At 39.0% G+C, this 20,213-nt stretch overlaps 1 protein-coding gene across 1 annotated transcript; it reads left to right on the top strand.

The window, feature by feature from the left end:
* Positions 1-434: 434 nt before the first annotated feature.
* On the top strand, positions 435-19,768 carry LOC125481403 (DNA polymerase epsilon catalytic subunit A-like; the record flags this gene model as incomplete). Its single annotated transcript, XM_048592896.1, has 12 exons — positions 435-581; positions 3,262-3,407; positions 3,788-3,936; positions 6,146-6,238; positions 8,323-8,467; positions 9,100-9,257; positions 13,811-14,006; positions 15,616-15,830; positions 16,661-16,763; positions 17,877-17,957; positions 19,128-19,250; positions 19,550-19,768. Coding segments are annotated over 12 exons (1,775 nt in total), but the record flags the coding sequence as incomplete, so codon positions are not given.
* Between the last annotated feature and the right edge of the window lie 445 nt (positions 19,769-20,213).

Here is a 20,213-nt window from a genome sequence, read left to right as displayed (position 1 = left end):
GAAGAGGGATAGAGGAGAGGATAGGTGGAGAGCTGTTTGTTTCCTCTCCACCTATCCTCTCCTCTCAGCCTCTCTGCTCCTACGATGCTGCTTGGCCTGCTGTGTTCATCCAGCCCTGCACCTTGTTGTCTTTTATTTTTCCTGTTTGTTTTATCTGTTACACCGTTGATTCAGACTTAGTGAAACTACGGTATAATGTTATCATTTTTGAGATTTAGATCCTCCCTAACAATAATTTTCCAAGAACACAAATATCAGCACGAGTAAAGCATGATCAGATGAACTAGCTCCACCGTTCAATACTATCATAGCTGAGATTGAGCTTCAGCTCCATTATACTGCCAGCATTCCAACTCCTCCCCCAACCTTGTGTACACACATGCACACCTCTGTTTCTTAAATTGGCATGCTAATTTTGCAATTTACCTTTGTAGTGCCAGCCTCTCGCAGTGAGTACCATCGTATTCAACAACAGCTTGAGTCTGAAAAATTCCCTCCTACCTTCCCAAATGGACAACCACAAGCTTTCCATGAATTATCCCGTGAAGAACAAGCCAAGTATGAAAAGAAGCGATTGGCAGGTAAAACTAACTCAATAGCAACACTGTTTATGATTCAATCTCTTCAATTTTTTAAGTTTTAGTTTCTTGTATTCATGTACCTTGACTACAGGCATCCGTTGTTTAGGAGGTTCTGAAGCCACCAAAATATTAGAGGGGATTAAAATAAACTTTTTGAGGTAAATAAGCAGATAATATCAAAATGCTTCTTTATATATATGAAAAAGAAGAAAAAGGCCAAAGCCAACACAGCCTCATTAGAGAATGAGAGTAGGGAAATAATAATGGGAAACCATGAAATAACAGTGAGTTGAGTAAATACTTTGCGTCAGTTTTCATGATAGAGGAACTAATAGCATTCCATGATACTAAATAAACAGCAGAATGGGGAGAGGTTATAACTATAATAATTGTTGGTCACGAACCTAATTGGGCTAAAAGCCAATAAGTCTCCTAGACCTGATGTTAAAGGAAGTAGCTGCAGAATAATAGATGCACAGGTAGTAATTTTCCAAGAATCCTTAGATTCGGGAAAAATCTCAGAGAATTAGAAAACTAATGCAACACCCTAATTCAAAAAGGGAAGGAAAGAAAAACCAGTAGCTGTAGATCACTTAGCTTACCACCTGTTATTGGGAAAATATTGGTGTTCATTACAAAGATTATAAAAGCAGAGCATTTAGAAACACAGTATAATTCAACAGAATCATCATGGCTTCCTGAATGGAAAGCTATGTGTGATGGTACTTTGCCTTTTGAGAGATGTGTTCTGTGCTGTTCTCTTGCAGAGGGGTATTACCACAGTAGTATCAAAATGTCTCTTTCAGACAGGCAGTTGGTAAACAGCTTTTGAGTTCTCACTGGGTGTCTTTTTTTTTAAAATGAGACAAAAGAATTATGAATGGGTGTGGTCAGGGCTCACAAGGGCTTTTAGTTTTGCTTTCAGTTAATGAGAAGGTTTCTGCTGACTGCTGAGCAAAAAGCTTGAGTTCTTGGCTCCAAGAGTGAAGTCTTAGAGAGCATGGCTTCCTCTTAAAAATCTAAAAGGGGCAAATTGTTTCTTTGTTCTGGACTAGAGAGAGACAGCACATGAGACTCTCAACTGTTTTGCTGAACTACATCTTTGCCAAAGGATGTGTTTATAGGATGGTGCATACATTGGAACAGTTGATGATTAGTGGTTAAATAACACATTATCTTGTTAGGTATTGCAATAGATTAAAGTTATGCCAACTTTCTTTTATTTTATATTTTAACTATGTTGCAAGAACAAAGTGTGTTTTGATTAAAGCCTAGTAAAGGACCAATCAACTTTACACTTACCTTGAAATAAATATAAAAGTTAGGGTACAGGCTATCTTCTTAGAGTAATTTGTAGGGTGGTCTGGTCTGGTCCATAACATGCCTGACAAATTTATTCAAATTCTTTGAGGAAGTGACAAGCAAGATAAATAATAGGGAACTAGTTGATGTAAAATATTTGGATTTCCAAAAAGTGTTTGATAGCTGGTATATAAAGGGCTACTTCCTAAGATGGTGTTGGGGTAGTCTATTAGCATGAATAAAGGATTTGCTATTGCTGAATAACAGAAGACTGAATTGAGACAAGGGATGCGTTTTCAGCATGACAACTTGTAATGAATGGAATGCTGCAGTACTTGGGCCATAAAGTACTTAGAATATATATTAATGACTTGGATGAAGGAATAAAGGAGGTAAATGTTACTTAAATTGAGCAAATCTACAGGAAATGACAGCACAGAGGGATTTGAGTGTCCTTGTGCATGAATCACAAAAAAACGCAGCATACAACTTCAGGTAACAGGCAAGACAAATGGATTGTTAAAAGTGAACAGAGAATCAAAAAAGGAAGTCTTGCTTAAACCATATAAGACACTATTTAGACCTGTTCCAGAAAACTGAACAGTTTTGGCTCCCTTATCTAAGGAAAAATATACTAGCATTGGAGGTGGTCCAGAGAAGGTTCACTAGGTTGATCCAAGGTATGGAGGAATATTATTGAGAGGTCGAGTAGGTTTGGACAGTATGCATTGGAGTTTCGAAGAATGAGAGGCAACTTTTTTGAAACACAAGGTTCTTAAGGAATTTAACAGGGTTGATGCTGAGAGATGGTTTTTCTGTGTCATAGAATTGAAAAGCAAAGGCTATAATCTCAGTTTAAGGCATTGCCTTGTTAGAATACAGATAAGGGGAAATTTCTTCTGTTGGAGGATCGTGAATCTGTGGACTCCTTTAGAGCAGAGGGCAGGAGAGACTGGATCGTTAACTATATTCACTGGTCAGGTAGGCAAGTTTGTAATCAGTAAGAGAATCAAGGGTTAATGGAAAAAAGGCAGAAAAGTGAAGTTGAGGATTATCAGATTAGCCATGATCCCAATGAATGGTGGAGCAGTCCTACTGGGCCAAATGGCCTACTTCTTTTCCTACACCCTATGGTCTCCTCCTAAGACTTAGCCTGTGATGAATGAGAAGTGTCTACCAATAAGGTAAATTGTAGCAGTCCAAAAACTACTCGGGCTGAAATCAGCCTGGTTAATACATTGTTCAGTTGTAAAGTATAGTCAGTGAATACTGCTGATATTTGATAGAATTGAACTCAATCAAACATTTGTCCCTTTCTAGAAAAATATGTTCAGACCCTGCAAGTCTACAGTAATGAACCTCTCTCCATTTGTTTCAGATTATTGCCGCAAGGCTTACAAGAAAATCCACATCACCAAAGTAGAGGAGCGAGTAACTACTATTTGCCAACGTGAAAATTCTTTCTATGTAGATACAGTACGAGCCTTCCGTGACCGACGGTATGAATTTAAGGGCTCTCACAAGGCAAGATCTTACAATTTCTTAACTGTCTTTTCTTCGTATTTGAAGTCTTGAAATTCAATACCATTCCTTTATGAGCTTGGTTAAAATGAATTTTAAATCTGCAAACTTTTAACTACAACTAAGTTCTGATTTTCTATGATTCATGTTACCGACCTTTTTAACTTTTGTCCTTTAGTCTTCATGTGCATATCAGTTTCCTGCCATTATCTTTAAATTTAAAAGCTTTAGGCAAGGACTTGAGCAGATAAATCAATACAATACTGAGAATATGTTGTATTGTTGGAAGTATCGTGCTTCTTATTTGAGGCCCATCTATTTTCCACATTGGCTCAGTATGTGAAGTATTTTGCTAAGATTTTCATTCAACTTTTACTTTCTAGGTTTGGAAGAAAAAACTGTCTGCTGCTATTGAATCTGGAGATGCTACAGAGATCAAGCGTTGTAAGAACATGGAAATTTTGTACGAGTCCCTGCAGTTGGCCCACAAGTGTATTCTGAACTCGTTCTACGGCTATGTCATGCGCAAAGGGTTTGTAACCAAATAAATATTGATGAAAAATTGTTGCTAGATAAAGCTTGTTTTGCCAGTAATAATTAGGGCATCAGAATATCAAGTTATAGTTCCTTGTCATGGGATTTGAATCTGCTATTGGATTGCTAATTTTAATGTGGAGTTGATGTTAGATGGTTAGTAGAGCCTTAGTGCCTGTCCATGGTATAGAAGGAAGGGAGAGTAATGCCAGTAATACATTGATTTGGCACATTGTATCGTGGATTAAAATATAGACCCATAACCATAAATTCAACTGCAAAGTCAATTGATTCTTGGTATAAAATATTTTTGTTGGCTCAGCTCGAGATTTATACTTAGATTTAGAAAGGTTGTGAAGACATTAAGAGATGATAAAGGAAAGATTTAAGAAAATGGTTCCAAGTATCAGATCTCCACTAGAGGATAGGTAGGGAAGTTGGGGCTATTCTGACTGAAGAAATGGTTGAGAGGACATTTGACAGAGGTACTCAAATTCATGAACAGTCTGGACATAGTACCTAAGGAGAAACTTCCTTTCTCCAGAAGGATTGAGAATCAGAAACACCAATTTTAAGGTGAATGATCAAAAGAACTAAAGGTGACATGAGGTAAAGCTTCTCTTCCACAGACAGTGATGGCTAAAATCTGGAATACCCAACCTGAGTATGTGGTGGAGGCTTCTTAAATCAAGGCGTTCCTGAGAGAATCAGACAATTATCTGAAAATAAAAGACTTGTAAGGCTACAGGGAAAGGTTAGGGCAGTGAGACGGTTGAGTGCCTCTACTAAGAGCTGGCACATAGTACTAATTAGCCTCTTTCTTTTCGATGATGCTGCAAAATTATGCCACTACTTGCTGTGCCAGATCTAAAATGTTACTATATGGAGAACGTTTTTGTTCTCCCTCAATGTCTTAAATGTGTAATGAGAACACTACTACTGAAAATATAATTTATTCTAAGCGCTCACATGGAATTATTTTCTATCAGTAAATCTAAATGGTGTTTCTTTTCCCCTTGGAAACTTAACAAAATAATTAAATCTATCTCTCCATTATCTTGTGTCTTGATGCATATCTGTTACATGAAGACTTTTGAAAGATGTTTCATCCCAGATCTTCAAGTCTGAGTATGGATTAGTGATTAACTAACTGACTGAAATGGAAGACCTATCTGTTAAATTACTAAATGTACAGTTAACCGAAATGAATTAATCATACTGCTTTGATTTGGTCAATCAGTACCAGTGAATGATAGCATCAAGTTGGACTATTGTTGTTATTGGCAACTAACACAAATCAGATGACTTCAAGTAATTTTTAATTGGTGTCTCGAATATATGCCACCAGCTGAAAATATCAGTCAGAATGACATTTAAAATAAACTAAAACAATATAGCATTAAATACTGTTGAATACAATGCCATGTGTTGCTTAAAGTTGCTGTTAAGCTGTTTAAATTCTTAGAAAATCTTTGTGAAGTGCCTGATGCTCAAGTCAACTTGAATTATTAGATCAGGCTTTTTTTAACCATTTCAGTGCCCGGATTCTCTTGAAATCCTTGTAAAATACAGCAGATGCAATTAATTTTGGTACCACCAACTCAATTTTGTCTAGGTTTATTGACCAGCTTTTCTGCAGAATGTGCAAATCTTGAATCGTTCCTGTACTTAAATTCACCCAATGCCTTGTTTTAATTCAGCTCCATGTTCCAGAATTATTTCTGCCACTAATCGCGGTGATATAAAAGTTTGTTGTGGTCTGTTTTAATTTTGACTTGATGTGATTAGTTAAACAAGAAAATGATGAATGGAAACATTTTCAGTAACTTATCCTTTCTTAAAAACTGGGATAGAATAAATACTCCACAGAAATTTATATTCTGAGATCTTGAAAGGGTGACCGACAAAATATCTGCTCATCAGGTTGTTCTTTTGTTATATAGATTTGTACATTGTATTTAGCCCGCGATTTACAGTTGCAAGTTTTGTCACATTTGTACATGATTGACTCTGCCTCCACCCTATGATAAATGTAGTAATATATTTTATAGTCACTACGGTCAGACTGCACCAGTTAAAAATGATCTTTTTAGCATCTGTAGAAGCTTTAAAACTGGACTATTTAACCTGAGGAGGATAGTTCACTGGTGCTGAACTTGCCCCTGAATCTAATCCAGGGAATTTTTTTTTGTATTGCTCTCTGACAGGGCTCGTTGGTATTCCATGGAAATGGCTGGGATTGTCTGTCACACTGGAGCTAATATCATCACACAGGCCAGAGAACTGATTGAACAAATTGGGTAAGGGAGCTGTGAAAAAATGGATTTCATGGTTGTTAATTACTGTTTAAATCCGTCTATTTAGAACCATCCTGATGCTGAAATTGGTGAGATGCAGATGGGAGGATTGATCGGTTCAGTTGATTAAACAGTTAGTTTATGAATCTTGTTAATCATAAGACTCAGGGTTTGATCTCCAATCTGGCTGAGGTAGGCTTGGGTCCTACCTCTTTGACCTACCCATACTTTTTTTGAAAAATTCATGGCATTTTGTAGTAGTTTGGTGAGGAATTACCAAAGAAATGCCTTTGGACAGACAATTGAAGACAAGGTGCAAATAACCCAGTTGGATGTTGTAATAACTGAAATCTGCACACAGAAGGGCAGGACTGAGTACTCGAAATTTCTGGGGCAGGACTTTTTTTGGATGTTTCCTTCCCGGTCATCCTAGGAATCAATAGGGAACGTATTCCCATTAATAACTGTTGCCCTGGAATCATTTAATGTTTGGGCATTAGCTCTGTGGCTTAGTAGAAAGGATGCCCTGATGCCGACAGTGCTGGTCTCCCTGATTGGCTGGTGCCTCTGTAGCCCCAGTAGCAGTGGTGTTCAGGACTATGACTAAAGTCCAATACCAGATAAGTGCAGGTGGACCTGCAGTAGAGTGGGTGGTGAGGTTTAGGAAAGTAGAGAGAGGAGCCAGAGGTTTTGATGGAAAGGCTTGTTGGGTGGATGGAGATTTGAACTGGATGTGGAAAGGAGGCTGTTGTTGAAGCTATACCCACTCAGCTTCATGCTTGAGGCCCAAGAAGAGTCACTTGCTGGTCTCTGGCCCCAAATGCTTTCCACCATCCTCAGAGTTGAGGCCTAGCAGGAAATGGCCCTTCAGCAGTCACTAATTGCCCACTGCGGACCTCAACTGGGGCAAGAGAAATGTGCTGACCCAGGCCTCACCATGCCATTTGAAATTGTAGATAGGCTAGGGTAAGCATGAGCACAGTGGGAATTTCACTCAGGAAATTTTATGTGCCTCAGCTTGCAAACCTGTCTGCAAGACTGTAAAATTCTGCCCAAATACAAGGTGTTCGGAAAAATAGGGAGCAAAACAAAGGGGCAGGGTCTTTGGGGAACATTTGGCGACCTAAAAGGAGATTTTGTGCAATGAGATCGAATACGTGGCTAAGATACTAAATTAATACTTTGACTTTTCAACTGTAAGTACAGCTAGGTGTTATAATGTCTTCTAGAGTCACAGTTGTTAATGGTGCAGAAAGAGACCATTTGACAAAGACATTTGCTGGCTCCCAAATGTCATAAAAATTTCACCTCGATCCTTAAAAGCATCCTAGAACACTGTCCCTTATGCCACAAAAACAGAGCTATGGGAAAAGGCTGGGGAGCAGGTTCAGCTGAGTATCTCGTGCAGAGAGTTGGCATAGAGATTTCTAGTTCGTGGCCTCCTACAGTGCAGTAATCATACAATAATACTATCTAAGCTTTCTAGTTTTAATTGTTCCTAAAACAAAAGATTCTTATGGCTGGCACCAAGTTTCTTTAGGAACTGATAGAATGTTTATTTTAAAATTAATACAATTTCTTGAAATCAAGAGTCTACTTGCAGAAATACCTAGAAAATTCAAGAGAAATATGAATGGGATCATGTCATGTGCTCTGGATGAAGGAAAAACCTTGGCTCGTTGTCTGCCGATGCTTTACCTTGAGTCAGTTTCTTGAATATTTTTGTCATTGGTGGTTTGCCGTTGCCCCCCACTTGAGGGCAGAGCAAGGACGTAGCTCCTGAATCCAGCTGTGAAACAGCATCATGATTCTGAACCACCAAGCACTCAAATGGGGTAAGAATGGGGAATTAACCAAAGTGAATTTAAATCCGAATACAGCAACACTTGGCAATGCCTGAGGGATTGAGTTTTGCTGACCTCAGTATGTTATCAAATATGAAAAGGTGTGGCTGTTTTCATAACACAAGGGAAAGAGTATCCGATTTTTATTCTGTAGTAAAGTCTGGCACTCGACATTTGAAAATAAGAAGCAGCTCTTTTTCAGAATGAACAAACAGCATTCAACAAATCTCTTTCTATTAACAGACGACCCTTAGAGCTGGACACCGATGGTATTTGGTGTGTCATTCCTAATTCTTTCCCAGAGAACTTTGTCATCAAGTCAACCAATCCGAAAAAACCCAAGGTTACAATCTCCTACCCTGGTGCAATGCTTAATATCCTAGTGAAGGTAAGGCTATCCCCAGCTTAGGAACAATCTTAAATGTAATGTGTAATAATGTGATTGGAGTATATGTTTTGCTGGAATTTTGGAGGAAGAGAATTTTGAATAGTACTGTAATTTTATACCAATCACACTTATTTGTATGTGAGTGCTTGGCATTAACTTGACCACCCGAAAAGACCACATTGGTGTAGTTGAATCAAGAGGTGTATGCTTGCAATGTTTAACTCGACAACTAAAGGTAAAACTGAGCAATGATTTGCTTGAGTGCTACCTTCAATTGGTATTCTGCAATATAGCAAATAGAATGTTCACTATTTTACAGCTACCTTTTTTTTTTTAAATTTCTGTTCTTTTACACCGTGTTTGTGTGGATAGAAGGAGAGAGTTTAGTGGCCCAATCCAACCTCAAGTTAAAAGTTGAAATTTGTTCTATTTTAATACTTAAGGGGCATTTTTCTAATTTCAGAGGTTCAGCCTTTGGTAAGTAAGAAATGCAAATGCCAAGTGGTACTGTCTGGCTGTACTATCTTGTATATAGCTTTTTTTTTTCTGTCTGTTCACTCTGTTGAATTTGTAACATTGCTGAATGGAAGATTTAGTTTGCTACAGCTAAACTTTGCTTTTTGCTGCTACAGGAGCGATTCACGAATGAGCAGTACCAGGAGCTGGTGGACCCTGCATCATTGACTTATGTCACTCGTTTAGAAAACAGCATCTTTTTTGAGGTTGATGGTCCCTACCTGGCTATGATTCTGCCAGCTTCCAAAGAGGAAGGAAAGAAGCTCAAAAAAAGGTAACGGAAGTAGAATGCCAATTTTCCAAGGTTGCTATGCTTTGCAAAACTAGATGATCTCCTGAGGGGATCTCATTGATGCTGAGTTCTAAGGCTCGGGCATGGTGTTTCACAGCTAAGGTGGCACTGCAGTTATCCAGGTCTCCTCCTACTTCTTGTGGCAAAGTTTTTATTTCATAAATCATTGATTTTGATTGAAAATGGATTCCTGTTACGGACTGAAGAGTCCAGGCTTCCAGGCCGTTGACAAGTGATCAACAAAAGACTCCCCTTGCTTTAGGATTTGATGTATAAGACTTCTGTGGCTGATATCCAAATTACGAAGACAAGTGGGAAGAAAAAGCAGTTACGTCATTGGAGTTGCTTTGATCTGAATCCAAAAATGTGTAAAGAATCATGAATTTCAAGTCTCCTTGGCTTAAGAACTTTTGAGGCCATAGACCCAATGAGAATAGGATGCTTGTTTTGTTTTCTTCTCCATCAACTGTTGGAGACCCTCCAATTAAACGATCACCAGTCTTCTGGCTGTTTGAGAGAGCAGCCCTGTGGCTTGGGAAGATTGGTGATTTTACTTTTGCTACCCAATGGACCACAAGAGCTCTTGAAACACCATAATTGAGTTATAATGCAACGTGTAGTTTATTATAGTATTTTTTTTTTTCCGTTCATTTGTGGGACGTGGGCGTCGCTAGCTGGCCACCATTTCTTACCCATCCCAAGTTGCCCTTGAGAAGATGGTGGTGAGCTGCCTTCTTGAACCAATGCAGTCCTCCTGCTATGGGTTGACCCACAATTCTATTAGGGAGGGAATTCTAGGATTTTGACCCAACGACAGTGAAGGAACAGCGATATATTTCCAAGTCAGGATGGTGAGTGACTTGGAGCGGCACTTGAATGTGGTGGTGTTCCCATATGTCTGATGCCCTTGTCCTTCTAGATGGAAGTGGTTGTGGGTTTGGAAGGTGCTGTCTGAGGATCTTTGGTGAATTTCTGCAGTGCATCTTGTAGATAGTACACACTGCTGCTACTAAGCATCGGTGGTGGAAGGAGTGAATGCTTGTGCATGTAATGCCAATCAAGCGGGCTGCTTTGTTTTGGATGGTGTCAAGTTGCTTGTGTTGTTGGGGCTGCACACATCCGGGCAAGTGCGGAGTATTCCACCACACACCTGACTTGTGCTTTGTAGATGGCGGACAGGCTTTGAGGAGTCAGGAGGTGAGTTACTCACCGCAGTATTCCTAGCTTCTGGCCTGCTTTTATAGCCACTGTGTTAATGTGGTGAGTCCAGTTGAATTTCTGGTCAATGATAACCCCCAGGATGTTGATAGTGGGGGATTCCGTGGTGCTAACACCATTGAATGTTAAGGGATGGTGGTTAGATTGTCTCTTATTGGCAATGGTCATAGCCTGGCATTTGTGTAGTGCGAATGTCACTTGCCACTTGTCAGCCCAAGCCTGGATATTGTCCAGATCTTGTTGCATGTGAACATGGACTGCTTCAGTATCTGAGGAGTCACAAATGGTGCTGAACATTGTGCACCCATTGGTGAATATCCCCACTTCTGACCTTATGATAGAGGAAAGGCCATTGATGAAGCAGCTGAAGATGGTTGGGTCTAGGACGCTACCCTGAGGAACTCCTGCAGAGATGTCCTGGAGTTGAGATGATTGATCTCCAATAACCACGACCATCTTCCTATGTGTCAGGTATGACTCCAACCACCGGAGAGTTTGCCCCTGATATCCATTGATTCCAGTTTTGCTAGGGCTCCTTGATGCCATACTCGGTCAAATGCAGCCTTGATATCAAGGGCTGTCACTCTCATCTCACCTCTGGAATTTAGCTCTTTTTTTGTCCATGTTTGAACCAAGGCTGTAATGAGATCAGGAGCTGAGTGGCCCTGGCAGAACCCAAACTGGGCGTCACTGAGCAGGTGCTGCTTGATAGCATTGTTGATGACACCTTCCATCACTTTCCTGATGATCAACAGTAGACAGATGGGGCGGTAATTGGCGGGTTGGATTTGTCCTGCTTTCTGTGTACAGGACATACTTGGGCAATTTTCCACATTATCGGGTAGATATCAGTATTGTAACTGTACTGGAACAGCTTGGCTAGGGAAGCGGCAAGTTCTGGAGCACAAGTCTTCACTACTGTTGCCGGAATGTTGTCAATGCACATAGCCTATGCAGTATCCAGTGTCTCCAACCGTTTCTTGATATCACATGGAGTGAATCGAATTGGCTGAAGACTAGTATCTGTAATGCTAGGGACCACTGGAGGAGGCCAAAATGGATCATCCACTCGGCACTTCTGGCTGAAGATTGCTGCAGATGCTTCAGCCTTATCTTTTGCACTGATTTGCTGGGCTCTTTCATCATTGAGGATGGGGATATTTGTGGATCCTCCTCCTCCAGTGAGCTGTTTAATTGTCCACCACCGTTCACGACTGGATGTGACAGGACTGCAGAGCTTAGATCTGATCCGTTGGTTGTGGTATTGCTTAGCTCTGTCTACCATTTGCTGCTTTCGCTGTTTGGCATGCAAGTGGTCCTGTTTGGTGACTTCACTGGGTTGATACCTCATCTTCAGGTATGCCTGGTGCTGCACCTGGCATGCCCTCCTACACTCTCCATTGAACCAAGGTTGATCCCCTGGCTTGATGGTAATGGTTGAGTGGGAGACATGCCAGGGCATGAGATTACAGATTGTGCTAGAGTACAGTTCTGCTGCTGTTGATGGCCCACAGCATCTCATGGATGCCCAGTCTTGCGTTACTAGATCTGTGTGAATTCTGTCCCATTTAGCATGGTGATAGCTGCTAACATCATGTTGTGTGGCACTATGTCCTTTAGGACCCGACCAGCTCGATCAGTAATACTGCTGCCGAGCCATTCTTGGTGGTGGACATTGAAATCCCCAGCCTGGAGTACATTTGGTGCCCTTGCCATCCTCAGTGCTTCCTTTAAGTGTTCCTCAACATTGAGGACTACTGGTTCATCATCTGAGGGAGGACAGTATGTGGTAATCAGCAGGAGGTTTCTTTGCCCATGTTTAACCTGAAGCCATGAGATTTCATGGGGTCCGGAGTCAATGTTGTCAGTTGCAGATTCAAATTGTTTTTTTTCTACAGCTTTCTGGATGGTATATTGGAGAAGGGCCAAGGCAAGTAGAAAGTTCAGCCCAAAACCAGGCTTCTAAGAGATACCAAAATCTTAAAGAAGATAAAAATGATAACAAGGATGGTCAGATGTAAAAGAATCTTAGACTTATCCATATTGAATAATTAACTTTTGTCATCCTTTAAATTCAGGTATTGAATTTTTTTTAAATCAAGTGATTTGTTTGGTTGAGTTTCAGGTTAAGTAAATAGTGAGCTGTTAGTTGCAAGTGGTTCATGTTTCGAAGAATTCACTTCTTACCTATGTATTCAACTAGTCAGTTCTAAAATAGTTCAACAGAGCTGCATTGACCTGAATGACACTCTGTATTGTGTATAATACATTTAATATCTATTGGGCTGGAGTTTGCTGTGTGCTTGATTGATTGGCTAGCTGTTTTCCGGTTCTGCTATTTATCTCAAATTTGTTTTGCCTTGGAAATTGCTGATCGTACAAGATAATAATCGTAATGTCAGGGTCCTTAATCAAAGGAAGGTCTGGAATAAGGATGATTTAGGCTAATTTAGTGTCCAGGGTCAGTTTAGTTTAGTTTACTTGTTGGCTGGTTGCAATGCAGAAAGATGCCAGCAATGTGACTTCTATTCCCACACTGGCTGAGGTCCACGAAGGATTCTCCTTCTCACCGTGTATCTCACCTGAGCTGTGGTGACCTTAAGGTTGGTGCAGAAAGAGAAGAATCTAAAGATTGGATTAGGTAATGGAGAAAAGACAAAAGAGAAGTAAGATATTTTTAAATCTGGTCCAGAGAGGTTGATCGGCATCTGTTAACAATTATCCGCTTCAATCCAATATTAATTACTGAATTTTGTGCCAAATTTAGTGGACAATGAATAGGCAAATGTAGCCAATTCCATGAAACTTGAGGGATGAGTTTTTTTTGTGAAGCTAAAGGCAAGGCAAGTTGTACTGCATCTCATAGAAAATGGTTGTTCATGAGCTGTCTGCCATTGATGACGGGTTGATTTGCACATTAATAGCTCCCTGCATTTTTCAAAACCCATCTTAATTTTCAACCCTTACTATTGATGTTTCATTGTTCCATTGATGATCAGGAATAATTATTGATCGATGCATAAGAGCAATCAGCCTCCCAAAGTCTAAATACATAAATAGTTTTCGCCACTACTTGACCATTGCTAATAAAATATGTTTCACAGGTACTGGTAGCCCTCTTTATATCTTATATATTTCTTCTATATGCCGAAACAATGAGTTTGATGTACTGTTTGGATATGTGGCCTATAGACTTAATCTATTTCTTAAGGGAGATTTATTCAGTCAGCAAACTGTTTGGAAGACAACTTCACGTGCTCAGTAACAACTACCATCAATGTGTTTTTGACTGGTACTGTTCACTTTGTTTTTGGCAGATATGCAGTGTTTAATGAGGATGGCTCATTGGCTGAACTGAAAGGCTTTGAAGTGAAGCGACGTGGGGAATTGCAGCTCATTAAAATTTTTCAGTCTTCTGTCTTTGAGGCCTTTCTGAAAGGTACCACGCTGGAGGAAGTGTATGCATCTGTTGCTAAGGTAGCAGATTACTGGTTGGATGTATTATACAGCAAGGTATGTGTAGCAATGTTAACTGATACTGAAGCTTTCCAGTCACATCTAATTTTTGAGGTGTCCCCCAATTAAACTACAGTCTGGCTTTAGTAAACTCCAAGGGCTTGCTGAGGATTGCTTTTGCTATTTATTTGAAAATCATTTCCTGCTGTTACTTGCTATCAAACAATAGAACAAACAACCATTAACGAAAATGACTAATCTGGAGTGATGAAATCCAAAAAGGACAGCTTGGAAAACTTTGCATCACTTTTTAAGTTCTCATACATAAATTCTGTACAGAAAAGTGCGTTTAGTATATTTTAAACACTTGAACCATCATTGCAGGTAAACAGGATTAAATGAAGTTTGATGAAAGCTTCAGTTAAATTAATTGGATGCTGTTCAAAGAGTCCATTAAGTACTCCCTGATGCAATTTGTCAACACCTTTGTTATTAAAGCACTGTAAAATGACTTCTTTAGTGAAGCAGCATGTGCGGTTAAATAATATTCCCAAAAAGTTAAATATGATTATAAACACTTCTCCAGACTTAAAGCTGAAAAATTGCTGGTTTTCCACTGTATTGCTTTAATGCCGAGTATTTATATCCAATTTTCTTGTTATTTCAGATGTATTAACCACTCAAAAAAGACAAAGGAATGGTACATACGTTCAAAACATTAGCTTTTGTACATTAATATTCCTCATGGTGATTTCCAAACCTTAAAACATTTACATTGTTCAGTTGTGGCTTGGTGAGGGCAATTCAGAGAGGAAGTCGGTCACAATTGTTTGAATTTTGCAGCCCTTGGTAAAAGACTGAATTTCTTCTGAAGCCTCAGTTGGTTTAGTCTGTTGAGCAATAATAGTGTAAGGGATCTTGTAACAAAAAATAGAAACAGAACCAGGGCATTCTTTCCTTTCAGTTGATTCCTCAAATAATTAGGTCATGGCTAATCATCTACTTCAATTTCTGGCTTCCTACAAAATACCTGTTATCCTTGTTAGATTTTTGATTCTTTGATAGAATATCATCTGACTGAACATCCACTGCTGTCCAGATTGATTAGACAAGGTCTGTGTCATCCCAGGAATCAGGCTAGTGAAAATTTGGAGGCAATGTAAACTGTCCTAAGCAAACTTATCCTTCCTTTGATAAAAAGATCAACAATACATTGTGCTCCAGGTGTGCTGTCACCAAGACTTCATTACTTTTTCACCCCAATCTATGTAATAAAGGGGAACATACCACTTGCTGTCCTAGTTCCTTGTTGTCCTCACATGATAACTTTGTGTACAATGACACCAAGTCCCTCTAAAAGCCAAAATTTCCCAATTTTGCTTTTTAAGACCTATATTTTGCTTGTCTTTCTTTCCTACTAAAGTTGATAACTTTGCAATTTTCCACTAAAATTCTATTTTTGACACTTGCTTAATTCTTCTGTATACCTTGTAATTGTTATTGATTCCTCTTGTCAGCTTGCCTTTCAATCATTTTTGTCTGTCCCCTCAACTCAATCTTTAATTTAGATTGTAATCTCTTGACATCCAAGCACTGATCTTTGGTATTTCCCATTAATTGCAGCCTGCCAACCTAAAAATAAGCAGATTCTCTCCTTGATTTATAGGCAGCTAATATGCCTGACTCGGAGCTATTTGAATTAATCTCTGAGAATAGATCGATGTCACGTAAATTAGAGGATTATGGAGAACAGAAGTCTACCTCAATAAGTACTGCCAAAAGGCTTGCTGAATTTCTTGGGGACCAAATGGTGAAGGATGCAGGGCTGAGTTGCCGTTTTGTCATCTCCAAGAAACCTGAGGGCGCCCCAGTCACTGAAAGGTAAGAGAAGGAAAAGTCTTGGCCAACATATAATGCCCCTTTGTAAATTAGGTAAACTTAATTTTTGTATCCTTGACATCCTTACAGTAATTATTTGTGTGGAATAAACCACAAGACCATGTAAGTAAAAAATAATTATACTCAAATTGGAGAAAATACCTACAATAATAAATGGAAAGAAAGTTTGGAGTTTCATAGGATCATTAAAATAAGTTATATGTCAGGTGTGGTCGGAATATGATTTGTCCCTAGTTATACATGATTTTGAGCTATTGCCAGACTAAACTAAAGATCTAATTTCAGATATGTATTGTTTTACTCATGAATGCAAGCTTCAGCTTGACTTAGTAAAAGTAAAGGTAAAGTTGCCACAGGGTTGCGCTCTCATTAAAAAGACACAACTGGTGTTGGCTTACCTTGAGAATCACCAGGCCCCAGGCAAGGGTAGAAGTTGAAAAGGAGAGTGCTTCATGATAACCTCAGCCTGTGCAGGAATTCAAGCCACGCTGTTGGCATCACTTGCCCCCTAAGTTAAAGGTGATGGATTTGTTGTACAGTGCAGATTTTAACATCATTTAGATTGAAACTGACACTTCAGTGCTTCTTTTTAAGAGATATCATCTTTTATTTAGCCTATTAAATGCAGGCTTGTCCAGGCACAGAATATCATAACAGTTTAAAGATGTCTTGGCCACCATTCCTTCCACAATTCATATCACCAAGAAAAGCTTTAAGTGTGCTGTGGGATCAATGGATAGTAATCTGTTGGCTATGAGATACTTTATAAATACGAAAGGCACAATGCAAGTTCAAGTTTTATTCTCTTTCAGAGCAATTCCACTGGCCATTTTCCAGGCAGAGCCAAGTGTTAAAAAGTACTATCTGAAGAAGTGGTTGAAGAATCCCTCGTTACAGGACCTGGACATTCGATCAGTAAGTGTTTTTTACTGGAGACAACTTTCTTCCATATCACCCCCATTTTCAGTAATTTCTTGGAGCTTGAAATTTTGAGTTTTTACTCCAAGTGTTCACTGATTGCTAAATGATTACTTGGCAAGGTTAATTTTAAACGCGCTGAACAAAAACAAAGTTGCTGGAAAAGCTCAGCAGGTCTGGCAGCATCTGTGAAGGAGAAAACAGAGTTAATGTTTCGGGTCCAGTGACCCTTCCTCAGAACCCTACTTTAAACACGCTGAATTCAGTATTTAAAGTTCTGGCATATCCAGGTTTCCACATGATGGATAACAAGCTAGGCAATATGATGAATTATCAAGAAGGAAACAAATTGAAAAAGCAGTAGATTAAATATAGTTCAGTCTTTCAAAGTGTGAGAAGCCACTGATTAAGAATACAGTCTAAATGAGGAAGTGTCATTGGGGTTCAAGTGCATGTATGCCAATGAAAGCTAACTTGCAGGCATCAAAAGTAAACAAAAGGGCATACATGTTGCTGAGGTTTGGCATTACATATGGAATATGAAAGCAATAAATGTATTGGTGCAGGTATACAGGTTATCTGTTGGGTTGTATTTAAATGCTATGCATTTGTCAAAATACACTAGCCTTAATCCATGTCCAATGACGGGATGCCAGAGTTGTACTTGAGATGAACAGGTTTGTCTGTTATGAGGAAGAGGTTAAATGTGATGAAAATGAGATTCTTAAGGAACAATCTAGGTTTAAAGTCTTGAAGAATTGGCAAAGAAACAACTGTTAGCTTTGTAGAATCCAGAACAAATGAGAGAAACAACTTCCTTACAGGGAATGAAAATTGTTAAAGTACTTTCCCAGAAAGTTCTAGATGGCCTTTTCAATATTTTCAGCTAGCTGATGTATATACTTGAAGTAAAGGTTTGAAAGAGCTGGATAAAGAATGGGAACCTGGATTGTTTAGAATGAAGATGGCAAACAAGGTAGAAAAAGCAGCTTTTTTCTCAGCAAATTCTGCACAAAAGATGGAATAGGATATAAATTAATAGTACTATTCACCATTCCAATTTGCCTGTGGAGATCACCTCCATTTATAACACATTTCTGTTTCTTCTAGATTCTGGACTGGGATTATTACATTGAGCGACTTGGCAGTGCCATCCAGAAGATTATCACTATCCCTGCAGCTCTTCAACAGGTTAATACTTAATTCCACTTAATTCTAATGTTTTATTTTCAAATCATTTAATTCTGCATTTCGATAAATTAAAAAGTATGTTTAAAGCCTGTGGTGATTAAAGCTGATGACAGAGAGAGGGAGATAAGTTCATTTGCAGCTACGTACTTGGGTAACTTTGCTGTTAATGGTGAAGTATGCAGCATGTAGATCCCAGACTTTGACTAATTGTTAATGGAAGTATATTAAATTGAAGCCAACTAGTTATGTTTTTCCTGTAAACTACAGTGAGTCAGCATTCACAGCAGGCTCAGTCTCGTATAACTGGTAAGGAATATTTAATATCAGGTATAAAACATTGCAATAATAATTTAAACACAAGCCATTCACTTTTGAAACCTTGGTTCTATTCTAATTAAAATGTAATAAAGAAGTGTGATCTATTATTCATACAAGCTTGTTGAGTTGTTTGAGCAGTCTCAACTCAAAAGAAAATATAAGGGTGAAGTGCTACTTGAGAGCCAATTTTCCTTATTTTGAAGCATTAATATACTCGCTGACTCAGCCCACACAATGTCCACTGTGCTAAAATGTCACATTAAATCCAAAAGTAATACAAGTCTGGCTGAGGTGTGTTGATGAAATTAGGTGGCCTCTGGAAGCAGTTATGCTGCATCTGAGTGGGCAGTGGTCGACGCTCGCACATGGCGGCCAAAATATATTGTTCCATTCCCCAAAAGATTAGTGTCTAAGGTTGATCAGGGAAACAGCAATAAAGTATTTTGCAGATTGCTGCTCATGTTGTTTTACTGCCTAAGCAAAATACTTCTGTTAAAACATGGATTTTTTTTTTCATTACTGGATCTTTCAATGCCACCTCTTTCAGTTTGTGGGTGCAATGGTACTAGGTAAAATTAATAACCCTCATGCTACTTTCAGCACCATATATTCAATTACTATACAAGAGTACTGCTGCTGCCCATTGCGGAGTAGTCTGTTTAATTACAGTGTCCAATAGAAGCTGCTAAATTTGTTATGTTTAATTGCTGGATTTGCAAATACTAGTACATGTGGGGTGGCTGAGCTGTGCAATCCACCGTACAACTTTCTGTAACTACAGAAAGCGTCTTGGAATATGCTGACCTTGCCTTTGTCCAGTGTCTGATTTAAATGGGAATCATTCCCTTCCAGGTAAAGAATCCAGTTCCACGAGTCCGACACCCTGACTGGCTTCACAAGAAACTTTTGGAAAAGAATGATGTTTACAAACAAAAGAAAATTAGTGAGCTATTCACTAACACTGGAGTCAGACAGGTATGTATCTTCCAATAGTGAAGAGAATTTAACTGGAGTTCTGTAAGTGGCTTCCTCAATCACTACTCTGGGTGATTCAGTGGTGGCAGTTCAGATATGTATTTTTGGCGCTTTGCTTATTTAAGATTCCTTGTTTTTCTTTTCATCAATAAAGCATTTTTGGAAGTGGTTTGCATTTTAATAAAGCATGATGTTAAATAACTTCAACTGGATTTGTTTATTTCACATTCAAAGGTTAAGGGCAAGGTGAGCTGGAACCAGTTTAAAATTCTATTCTAAATATTGTCCATATGTTTCAGGTGACATCCAATCAGCAACTGGTGAAAGACCAACAATCAGAGATTGGTGATTTAGAAGACTTTGGTGCTTCCAAGCACAGAGCACAGCCAGTTATCCCTATTAGCACAAAGAGAACACGTGGTATGAATGAAGAGAGCCAGGAACCATCTCAAGACATGGAATTAACGCAATCTTGGAGAGAAATATTGGGTCCTCCACCACCATTGGGAACGACAAAGGTAACCTTTAACTGAAATGCTGAATTTAAATAGACTTGCTTTTAGTTTCATTTCAATTTTATTAGGCAGTAACACTGAATAGCAACATTAGTAGGCAGTAAAATAAAGGCTACCAACTGATATTAAAAGATGCAAAGAAATGTAATCTTGACTCAGTAATAGCACACTTGTCAGAATGAAAAAATACAAGCTCCATTCCACATGAGCATATATTTCGTTCATGGGATGTGGATGTTACTGGCTAGACCAGCATTTATTACCCATCCCTAATTACCCTATAGAAGATGATTGGGAACTCCTTCAACCACTGCAGTTATTGGAGTATTGGGACACGTACGTTGCTGTGAGGGAATTCCAGCATATTGAACCATCAGAGATACTGTCTTTCACATGAGAGGCTCAACTAAGTTCTTGCTTGACAAAATGCTATTGCTCTTCATCGATA

The sequence above is a fragment of the Rhincodon typus genome, unplaced genomic scaffold (assembly GCF_021869965.1).
Source record: "Rhincodon typus isolate 14 unplaced genomic scaffold, sRhiTyp1.1 hic_rhity00001989, whole genome shotgun sequence".
NCBI classification, from domain to species: Eukaryota; Metazoa; Chordata; class Chondrichthyes; order Orectolobiformes; family Rhincodontidae; genus Rhincodon; species Rhincodon typus.
This window is presented reverse-complemented; position numbering and strand designations above follow the sequence as displayed.